General features: G+C 31.0%; 1 protein-coding gene across 4 annotated transcripts in view; it reads left to right on the top strand.

Annotated features, from left to right (window-relative positions):
- The window catches only part of LOC123701923 (serine/arginine repetitive matrix protein 2), a 72,957-nt gene that overhangs the window by 15,228 nt on the left and 44,934 nt on the right, over window positions 1-12,795 (top strand). Inside the window, exon 1 of one of the 4 annotated variants that reach the window (XM_045649563.1) lies at window positions 96-349. The exons of the other annotated variants lie outside the window; for them this stretch is intronic. Within the exon in view, the coding sequence (XP_045505519.1) occupies window positions 325-349 (25 nt within the window). The 5' untranslated portion in view covers window positions 96-324. Of the gene's footprint in view, window positions 1-95; window positions 350-12,795 lie in introns of those variants that run through there. 4 annotated transcript variants of the gene reach the window in all.

Here is a 12,795-nt window from a genome sequence, read left to right as displayed (position 1 = left end):
TAACACTTGGGTATAAGAAATAAAATCGCGGCATATCTCGCGCTTGATTAGTTACCGTAGAAGTTATGAACGATACGCGTATAGGCCCGCACACACACAAGTCCATCCTTGGTCTTGCTCTTGACATGCGGTCACTTGCCACGCATAATAATAGATTCAAATGAATCAGCTCTAGAGTAACTTTTGTGAGTTGAACGCGCGATATGTCTACGAACGCTCGCGTATACGATAAATCGAAATTACGTTTTATAAACGTAAGACTTTTGAAAACGAAAATGTGTTGTGTGATGGCGGAATTGTGCTAGTGTGCGTTAAATGTTTTAAATGTCGAACAGGCGGCATCGGCTAGGTAAGCTGCGTTCACATTTTGTTTATTTTATGTTTCAAACACATGCTTCAAAGTTGAAACCTGTTTATGAATATAGAATATAACAGTATAATAGTTTGATAATATTTGCAGATATTAAAACAAAGGCTATGAACACTTATTTATAATATGTAGTAGCAGGATATTTATAATCCTGCACCCGCTGTTTCTAACCTGTTGCCGCGCAAACTAATTGATATTCTGTCAGATAGAACGCTTCCTTTACTGTCCTTACATTGCTTAGCAGGAATTATATCATAATAGCCAATAGGTTGAAGTTTAGACTATCAAAAACCTTATAGAATTTTATATCTTAAATCTAATTATAGAGATTTATCAGGAAGATAATTATAATGTATAGTGTGAGGTAAATAACAAAGGTTCAATTCGGTAAAGACCAAATCTTGCCCCAAGCAAAATGTAAAAATGATTTCCATTGCACAAAAATATATCCGGATATTGAAATCCTTGTCAGTAATAAAGCAATTTTAATATATTAGATACAATAGATATAATAAGATTGTTTGCTTCTGACACGGCTCAATGCTTCAAGGAACAAGAAGAAACATAATATCAAAGTTCACACGGCTCGCTGATACAGCGACTGACTTCTAAAATATATCAATTTAGTTATTTAATTTGCAACTCATATTAATTAATTTATTATAAGAATAATTCGCCATTTCCGCTATTCAAATTTTGTTCTAAATCCAAAAAAATGGTGTCTGTGTCATTGAGATAATATTAATATGGAGCAGACACCACGAACAAAATCTGTGCGCCAAGCGCGGCGGCGCGGCGCGCGCGAATGACGGCTAGACAGTCATAGATTATGCGATGTCACTGACTCACCGCTATAGAGGCGACACTTTGTTTCATTCTGTCTATTTTATTGGGTGCCACTCCTTACATGCACGTTGACTTGAAATTTTCTTTGTACTTACTTAATATTTATTTTAGGTATAAACTGACTTTACTACGTGGGGCTAACAATATCTGGCATATAATATAGGATGATGTAAATAGTGACGTCATATGGAATAATTTAATTTTTTTCGTGTTTTAGGTTCAGTCAGGGCTATGGGAAGTTTTATTCCTTACAAATTGAGCCTTTTTTAGAAAAAAAATAATTTTTCCCTTTCTTCACGGCCCAGACATGGAAACCTTGAATAGAAAAAATATTAATTACTTATCTCTGAAACACAAGGCTTCGCCCTTGGCACATATTTCGCAATAAAAAGTAGCCTATGTTCTTTCTCAGGGTCTTAAGATTGTCTGTGCCAAAGGAGAATGCCCATGAAAGTATGGACCACAGTACAGTGTTGCGTCAATGCCAGAGTGGTTTTGGAGGGTTCTTCAATATTCAAAAGATTTTTACCAATTGATTTTTTTGTGATAAAAACAGGGGTTTTCAAGATATTGAGAAAAATGTGAAATAACCTCAAAACTTAAATAACCCCGATTTAGTTAGGTTTATGTGTGATTTAGGTAACATTTTATCGTCCAAAGGTTATTTTTCGATTAACATATTTAATCTATGCGTAGAGCTTATGCTTTCAGACAAAGTCTATCTGTTCATCGGCTAGTGTAGGTAGGCACCAGAAATCTTCCGGGACGGATTTCAAGAAAACCTGAATAGATATTTTAAAAATGCCAATTGAGTTTTTATTCGGTTTACATGTTGTTGTTGTTGTTGTTGTTTGAATCATTTTTTCACTACATATTCGAAGAAAGAAACAAATAAGAAATAACTGGTTACCTACCAAGCTATGTCATAATAATATTTTTTTTTATATATACATATTTATATTATTTTACTTCACTATCTTTGTTAAAACAACCTACAGTGTATAAACAATACCTTAAAGAGTGATTTTATGTTAATTGATTTTTTTTGTAATTCAATGAAAACAATAATCGATATTAATACATTTAGCTATTTACCATAGTAAATGTAATAAGTTACCGCTTGGTTACCGTGGTAACCGGTAATGGACATTAAATCTATAATAACGGATCTAAACAATTACATGTCTTATTAGATTTTACAAAACATTCCCTGTTCAAAATATATTTTCCGATGGTAAGAAGGCCTCTAAATTGCCGAGATTTTTTTTAATAGTATTGTTGTCTTGATGCATGAGAAAAACCAGTACCAAAAATGGGCATTCTCCTTTCATCAAAATCGGTCCAGTAGTTTATGAGCCTATTAATTACAATCAAACAAACAAACAAAGTTTTCCTCTTTATAATATTAGTGCAGATAAATAAATAATAATTCAATTATACGTTCAAGTCAGTAGCTTATACAATATCAATTAAAAACTTGATTAAAATCAATTAACAAATAAAAATTGGTGATTGAGTAATTGATTTTCATATTTCATGATTTCACCTTTTTTCAATTAACAACCAGTCTATGCTTTTCTAAATATGTAAAATTATTATTTTATACTATAAAAATATACGCCAGCAAATATTACTAACAACACTTATTTCATGCCCAATGTCATATCTTAAATTTTTAATCTATGACAAAATGTCGCCCGCCAAAAATTTTGCTCTAACTAAGTTTTAAAAATTATTATCTAGTTACTTACTGATGAAAAGTTATTCCTTTGCACTTTTCCGTATTCTTTGTATTATTTGTGCAATATCGTAACACACACGTAGGCATATTTGATGCGTTTCACTTTAAAACAAATAAAAAATGAGCGTGACGTTCGCGCCAATGAGCGAGCAAGCGACTGAGTGCAGTTACGCCACATGACGTATGTTGAGTGGAACATAAGTGATGTAGGCGGTATCGTCTCCATATTAATATTATCTCAATGGTCTGTGTACTTCTTTTGGGACAATGATGACGTCAAAAGGGCATTAACCTTTCAATCCTTCGTTACTTAAACTATAACAAAGTGGCAGAGGTATATGACGTCTATATTATATTATTCAATAGTTCATTCCTTTAATCTTCAGCTTCCTTAAAACAAAGGGCTAAAGTAATTAATAATAATTGTACCTGGTATTTAATCCTTACTTACACATGTTGTAGCATTGGAAAATCACCGAAAGCTCATGTAAAATAACAGTAAAAACTTAAATTATAAAATAAACAGTAAATATTCAACGCGTTCTCAATCAATATAATATTAATGTTATTCTAGATAAAGTAGCGGATATAACCTGTCATAAATATTAAATTGTGTTATTAATAAAAGCCTGTAAGGCATTTGTTACAAATAACAAATATGTACGTACCTACTCCATTTACATTCGCTCTATTAAATTTAACACATATATGTAGTTAATAGAAGAACGCATGCTTTCATCTTAATCTTTAGACGTGCTAAAAATTATTCCTTTTAATGTAAATTATCTAAAACTAAACTAAAACAATATACAGACATCATTGTCCGCACTCCATACTATCTCAGCTAACTACTAACTACTTGCAACGCCACATTCCAAGCATACCGTTGTATATTTATCACGGATTTGTTGCTACAATTACATTGAAACCGGTTCCTTATCCTTTGCATTCGTGACTACGAGCATTCGATTTCTATATTTCACACAGTCAATTTCATTGACATATTACAAACAATAAGTTCTTGCACGTCAACGTAAAACTGCGTTAACGAAATATGCACCATTTCTGTATGAAACCGATTATAAATTATTCATAAGTTTGGTTATACCAATACGATCGATTTGTTTCGTTTATTATTTGAAATTAAAATGCACGACCTACTTATTTCAAATTTTAATATATAACAAAAAAAATGTACCTACCACAGATGTAATGTTGTCAATTACAATTCAATCTGCATCTAATAAACCGTGTCAGAACGAACCCATTGCGGCGCGAACGTTGACGTATAATAAATTATTCAACTGATTTCTCAACGGATTCCTGAACGCAGCTGCAGCCGTCATCCTTCATTGGGCGCGTTCGATTTTTAAATTGTCTCTGCTGTCATGGCTGCTTGAACTATCGAAGCGCTTTACGGTTAAAAAACATTTTTTTGATGTTGGTACGTTCCTTTGGTCAGTAGCTTTGAACTTTTTCCTCAAACGATCCTTGATATTATAAATTATCATCTGTTACTCATCATTAAAACGTAGCAATTTAAATTAATTTTAAACCTAGTATATTCAATGATAGTTCATGGGAAATACGCAATTTCTGTCAATTATTGGTAACTACTTTTTGTCTTTGGATGGATTTAAGTACACCGTACTTAATTATTATAATATATACAAACATCACAGTTCAGTTCTTTCAAATTTAATTGTCCAGTGTCCACACAGCTTCTACAAATACAAATTGTGATTTATAAATTAATGTAATTTGATTCTCAAAACCTTAATTACAAAGCAGTACCGATGTGGGAACACAACCGCTATTCTAGACAACAATAAACTTCCGTGTTATGAAAACGAGTTTGTGCGTACGCATGCGTGTTGCTTCGTAGTATTCAAGCACAGACTAAATATTATAATAGGTATTTCTTATCTGTGCGTGTTATATGTTTAGCCAAATTATTTTTACACAAAGGAATTAGTGAACCTTGTAAAGTAGTATGATCGTGATTTTTTTTATTATCGCTAATTGATAAATTATTTATTACACTTTTTACTACAAGCACCAAAACACGATTATCCGGAAAAAATTTGTTATTGAATATTTATTTTTTATTATTTTCAATTTGTATTCCTAGTACGTGCCGATATACTAAGTATAAACTAGAAATATATGTATACTATATCTATATCTTCCCAATTATTGCACGAAGAAAATTATAACGTGTATTCCTGAAATCCCAGAACGTTAGTTTTGGTGAGATGTGGTATAGTACCATTTATCTCAAATGTGGTGTGACATGTCAATTGAGTGGTGACGCAAACAATATTGTCACTTTATTGGTTCAAGGCCGGTCTGATTCCTTCACGTGGATGCATTGTGATTTGGGAATGATTGACTATAAATGTAACCCGGCTTCGCACGGATGCAATTATGTTAGCGAAAAAAGTAAAATACAAAAAATTACGAAGTAATTTTTATTGTTTTTATCAGTTATTTATACCTTTAATTAAACAATTATTACTACCCACAACTAGGTATAGAGTATAGATTTTTAGGATGAAAAAGTATTTACTGGTTATTCCAAAAATGAGTGGAATAAGAAAGAGAGACGCGTGCAGTTCTTTAATACTTTCATCAAATCTTATGCAGCTCTTTGATATATAGTTATTTATATCTAAATTGGTCGTTTTGCTTTAAAAAACATATTTAAAAGATTGATATAGGAATTCAATTAATTCGAAAATCTTCAGAAGTCGAAATATCTTTCTATTTTAGAAAGCTATGTTCTACACGAATTGAATATATAGTTATTTATATCTAAATTGGTCGTTTTGCTTTAAAAAACATATTTAAAAGATTGATATGGGAATTCAATTAATTCGAAAATCTTCAGAAGTCGAAATATCTTTCTATTTTAGAAAGCTATGTTCTACACGAATTGATTCTATACCTAGTAAAAGCTTTGCTGACCAAAACTAGATACATACATACTAGCTGTGTGAAATATTCATAAAAATGTGTTAAAAACAACCGACTTCAAAAACGGAAAAGTAAAAAATAAAAATGATTTGATATTATTGATTACTGTAATATATACTCTAAGATTAATTAGAGATAATAGATTAGACGATAATGCTCATAAAATAAAAACTACTGGGCCTATCCGAAAATAATTTTTATGGGACCAATTCGACACCATCCCGCATCGAACAAAAAAAGAATCGCGTAAATCGGTTCAGAAACCTCGGAGTAATCGGTATTCGGTGTACATACATAAAAGAAAAACATACCGGCCGAATTGATAACCTTTTTTTGAAGTCGGTTAATAAATAGACCGTCTTTAGAATCTCTTAAGCCACAGGTATTTTCTATTATCTTATTTGTGACTAGCTTCCGCCCGCGACTCCGTCCGCGCGGATGTCGGTCTTTGCGTGGATGGTTTATTTCTCCATTTTGAGTAACTCGGACAATGACATCTTATAAATATCTATTGGACCCAAATACGGCTAGGTCTATAATAATACGCAACGTGTGTTCGCGGTACCTACTACAGAACAACGTCTATGGATAACTGAAAAATTGAGATTAATTTTTTTTCTACGTATTTTTCCAGGATAAAAAGTATCCTATTTTACGCCCAGGATAATAAGGTATAATTATACCAAGTTTCATCGAAATCGAACCGGCAGTTTCACGTGATGTCTTCACATACAGACAGACAGACAGACAGACAGACAGGCAGACAGACAGACAGACAAAAATTTTTTTAATCACATATTTGGGTTTGGTATCGATCCAGTAACACCCTGCTAGTTATTTTTTCAATATTTTCAATGTACAGAATTGACCCTTCTACAGATTTATTATATGTATCTATAGATAAATAAAAAAATTCCAACTACACAAACGAAGAGTATTAAGTCAACAAACAAGATATTCATTTCTTTTTCTTCTATAACGATGGATGGATGTACGTATGTATTTCTCTTTCACGGGAATACCATAATACGGATTTTATTATTAATAATTAGCAGTGATAAAGCTTTATCACAATATGAGCTAGGTGATTTTTACTTCGGGTTCGTTCGCGGGTGAAACCGCGCGGCACAACTAGTTTCTTATAAATAACTAATACCACTTAAGAGGTTACAGAAAGCTTTATAACATGTTTACTCAAGCCAAAATCGCGAATTCATTTGAGATTTCTTACAAAATATCCGCTCCTATATTTAACAATTAAATTGGGACAGCGATATTTTTTATATTTCTTAAGCGATATTTACTTAGTATGTTTATTTTCATAATGTTAACAGATGTTCGGAATTGTCAAGTAGTTACTTTTGCAATAAACTAGTCGGTCGAAGAAATTGAATTAAAATATTATCTATCTCTGTCACTCAATACCAATTAAATTTCAAATAGGCCTAGTCATCAAGATGAATAATTTGCTGATAACATAGCGATTATTTTAAACTAATTGTACCAAAAATCACAGTCTTTTCTTGTATAATTTCTTAAAATGATATACCGGTTGTAGTGTAGTATTTCCACGAAGCAAATTATTTCCTTAATGTGTAAATAACACGATTTCAGCAATAACCACTTTATGATAACAATTAAAATATAAGACTCCACGTATTATATTTGTTTACGTAATCAACAGCATCATGAGAAATTTCATAGCACTTTCTCGAAATTAATTGTACCGTTAAAACGTTAAAACGACACTTTACTTACTATATTGCAATTGTAAGTAACGTACGTAAGTATGATTCAAATTGTTATAAAAACAATAAAAAGATTTTACAATTATTCGTGTTATCATTAATTATATCCTGTTTCCAATATAGCTTGTTCAATATAGACACAGTTAAGAGGGCACTATGGAATATATTTTGTGCCATTCATTTTTATTTCATACATTCTCTCCAGTGAGTGTAGTGTACCAAGCCACGCCAAAAAATTTAAATAACGATAAAATTATAATTTTTGCACAATTTTTATCGTTCCCTAGTTTATAATGATTAAAAAATGTTCAACAAACAGAAATCACTTTCAATGCAAATATGTATAAGTACAAACATTGCCAACATAAAAAAACAAAACTCCAAATTTTATCAAATATCTTTGCCATCTCTCTCTACGGAATGCAGCCCATCACTATAAAGGCTCAGATGAAACTGCATTCCAAGAATAGTTTTCACACATTGCATTTTGTAATCAAATGAATTCTTAGCGCGTATCTTCTTTAATAAGAAGTTATAGTTCAGATTCATTCTTATCAGCTCGTATTTATAAAATTAACATATAAACCCATGTATTTATTTATTTTATCTATAAAATTAGCATAAATCACAATAATCGCGCGCATGTATTATTAAAAGTGTACTTTTGTTTAAAAGGTATTATTCCACTTGTAATATTATCACAAGAGAAAGTTTTTATTACGTTTCTTATCTCATAAGATATACATAAATTATATGTCTGTTGTACGTATACATTTAAATAATATGTATTATTTAAATGTACCATGGTACCATGTAAATTAAATAATATTACATTATTTATTAGTAATTAAAAATTAATGCAGGCTGCTAAAGTTCTAAAAACTTCAATCAAAAAATAACGCAACGAGACAAGTCGATGTAATAACATATGAACTGATGTTACATCGACGTCTTATAGTTAATATAATTTTGCCGAAATATAAAGGATATGTTTGATCCATAAAATTATCCAACGGAACTAAACCAAACTACAAAAAAAAATCCATTTAAATACCAAACATCCATAAATAGTCAAATAAATGGCAAATCTTCTTTACTGTCTCAAAACAAGCAAGATGCAAATTCATATTGAAATGAACTTTTTATGCAATAAACTTTTTCGCGCCAATTTCCTGTTATTTTTTTTTATCTCGTTAAACCTTACCTTTATACCGGTATTCTGTCACGGTAGGTGCCTGTCTGCGGTACGGTGGCTGACTCCTCCCACCGCTTTGTAAGAAAAAGTTTTAAATTAACAACATTGTCCGTTATTTGTCTAAATAACAGAAAAAAATACAAATACTGGAAGTGGTAAAATTAGTAAATTTGATGGGAAAATATATGAAAGATAGAAGGAAAATTTCTTAAATCGGGCAAAACAACATTGATCTAAAGGGACATTTGCATGTGGTAAGCTGTATATGGAAGACTGTATTGTATAATACCATGATAATACTGGAAGACTTTCCATAATTATTTTTTGTTATTTTGCAGTAATTCCAAAAGGCAAAGTTACCTCCTTAAGAATTGTAAGGTTGCCTTTTAAAAAGTATAAATCTATCTTTTTAATAACGTCATACATATCGTTTAATTTAAAAGAAATACGTAGAAGATGAACACAAGTTATTTTGTAAATGTAAGTAATGAGCATCGATACACATTTTTTAATCATTACTAGATATTTATGGCCAGCGATTACGATTTCTTGTAAAGCATAATTTATGTACCAGTTAATTGCATTTATGTAAACACCAATTAGAAAAGCGATTAATAAAAACTAAGATAATTATTATAAACTTAAGTATAATATGAAAGTGACAATGATAAACAGTATGATACTATCTACATAATATTATTACTAGCGTGGGATTAGGGCTAGGAACATACACAATTAGATATTTTATAATGGCATAACATTTGACTCTTTTCTGACAAAGATGCGGCCTATAGAAGTGTTGGAATAGAAAAGTCTGATACTATAAGTGCAGGATCGGTGGTACTTGAATGTGTTTAAGAATATAATATATTTCGTTATCAGATAAGTAAATATTTTTAGTTTAATTTTTAAGTCGGATTTTTAAAAATTAGATATCTAATTAAGTGAGCACTGTAGATACTTTTAAATTCGTCTGTGTATGTCGTGTAAGGAAAATTGAACTCCTTATTGGTTTACTGTTTGTAAACATTCTCAAGAATGGGCATAGAGCTTTGAATAAACAGAGTCGCCATTTTATTGCATTTAAAATAGAACAAAACGAGAATTTCTAAAAACTTTCGTTTTCCGAACAATAAACGATTCACGGACATGTAGATCGTATCACGTTTTAGCGGAAAGCAGTAAAATATGGCGACATTTCTAAATATCACCGAGTTGATCGCCTCTCACCGACGCGACGTTACGACCGTAAGCTCGTACACCGTGACTGTGTGATTGTAAAAAAAGTAGCACACACAATTTATGCATAGACAAAGAAAAATAATACTTTCATAGAAACGTACCGGTCATATTAATTTAAAGAAGGTGGTCACTATAGATATCTAAATAGGGTATAAGGTAGTCGCGCTACCTCGTTGTCAGTTGATATGGTAAAATGTCCAAAAAACTCAACAGATTTTGAAAAAGTCTTTGCATGTATTTTTTTTCCTGAAATTCATAGTTTATACCTAATACCTATAGGTATACTTCTAATGAAAATTTTTTTTTGTGCTAAAAAAATATTTCGCAACCCGATTGCCAACCTTATTGTATCAATAAGAAGCCTTATCAAGACGTTGTTTATGAGCATTCGTTGGTTTTGACTCAGAAGCCATAATATACAGACATCTTGAAGCATAAATATTTTTATATAAAATGATTTAACAATATCAGGGTTTTTAAAACTTCGCAAATCGAAATAGTGCTTAAAAATGTCGAAAACCAGCTTTAATAAAAAGATGATTGATTGATGCTTGTAGATACCTAAATAAATGTATATAAATTTTTATGATGCAATTGCATTCATCATTTTATTGGGGTCGTACACATATATAATCTGTCAAAGCAATCTATACCATTTCTTAATTAAGAGGAAATAGATACCTCTATACCACCAGAGGTCAATACACTTATTAAAATACTCATTAGAACATTCCGACTCATTATGCAATCTTGATACTATACTTGCATTATTGAATAATACAGAAAAGAAAGAAAGAAGTTTTTATACGTGCCTTGTAGTCTGGTACAATCGTGAAATGAAATATTTTAATTAGAATTATTGATTAGAAATTAACATGAATGTTTTATGATTAAAATAAGAAATGATAAATTTTAAATCGTTATTTTTGGAGGAACAATTTATAGGTTGAAAGTTTGAAATGAAAAGTGCAATTACCTTTTTCAATAAGTTTACAGAACGTGAATAACATCTCGTTACGTCTATGAAATAAGCATTGAACAATTGACTGAACAATGACTCAATTAAAACGTAGGGTATTGTTTCTTACATTCAACCCTATAACATTACAATTTACAATGGAATCTAAATAGAATACCTACAACGAAATCTGAATTACGAATGACCATAACGGACTAATGCCCGTTTTCACCAACAACCCGTAAAATTTAAGTGTCACCTAAGTCACTTTAGGGGATACCTAACGTAAAATTTGCTTTCACCGACGGATAAGTGTCACTTATATCGTTAGGTAGCCCTTAAAATTTAGGGGGTGAATATTCGATCCCCTAACGTTTAAGTGACAGATATTTATCCTATTTAACGTATTAAAAATGGATAGCGACGACGATACAAATATTTAGAAGCAATTGAAGTTATAGAATTATAAAATAACCGAGTTTTGTTGAGGCGAACGCGAATTTACTGCGAAAGATCAAAAGGATTAAAAAAAATATGATGACAGATAAATTTTGTACACGTTTTCTCTTTTCTGCCATTATTCTTTATACCTAATATAATTACAAACACCAAAGAAAAATAACACGAATCAAACAATGAATGCAACCGGCAACAAAATCAAAAAACCTAAATAATTTCACGAAGCAACTTGAGTCACGCGATGACATTGTCATTTGTCATTAAAAATGTCACTGTGAAGTTTGATTTTAGACAAAATATAAAAAGTTGTGTTTTTTTATGGTTTTATATATTTTTAAGGTAACAAACTCAATATTTACACATAAACTAAGTAAAATCAAGTCATTTTTCAACTAAATATCAATAGAATCCTATAGTCGATACACTTTTCGACTAACATTGCGTAGCATCCCCACACTAAACGTCACTTAACTAGGGTTCTCTTATTTAGGTGACCCTTAGGATGGTGAAACAGAATTTAGGTTAGGTAGTGATTTGAAGGGTCCCTTAAAATAAGGAACCCTTACTTAGGAGACTGTTTAGGGGTTACTGGTGAAATCGGGCATAAGGTCCGTATCACGTTTGACCTTGTAATGGAATGAATTTTTATCACTGCCCTACTCTCTTTGAAACATTTACCGCATTTACTTGGCAATATGATCTACTTGGCATCAACTTGGCATAAGTGGATTAGCGATTAGACATGCACACGCACAAGCTTGTACAAACTGTTTGCGCAAATTTAACTGTAAATTCTGTTAGGATATCGATATATTATCACATTAAATATATGCTCTTTAGAATGTATGATTTGTATTTTTTTGCCAATTCATTTATTCATTTTTAAATTTCTATTGTACTTTTCAAAATTATTCATAACCTTAACACACTATTAGATAAATAAATAGGTATTTTGTATAATTTTAAATTTGTTATTGAAGAAAAACATCAGAGGAAATAGCCCTTTTTTGGATAATACGATGACTGATGTAAAACCATGTGTTACAAATAATTTAATATGTATTTAGAATAAATACGTTTTAATGTACATTCGATTACTTTGACGACGATGTTTTAATAAATTATTCTTGTCGCATAAATCCAGAATGTCAGTGAACTCGAGGTTTTTCATTATCATTCAATTATACACTCTGTATTTTCTCTTACAAGGTGCATTTTTTAATAAAACAATGAATTATTTTGCGACGAACAAGAATAACA

This window comes from Colias croceus, chromosome 2, assembly GCF_905220415.1.
Source record: "Colias croceus chromosome 2, ilColCroc2.1".
In the NCBI taxonomy this organism is placed as follows: Eukaryota; Metazoa; Arthropoda; class Insecta; order Lepidoptera; family Pieridae; genus Colias; species Colias croceus.
This window is presented reverse-complemented; position numbering and strand designations above follow the sequence as displayed.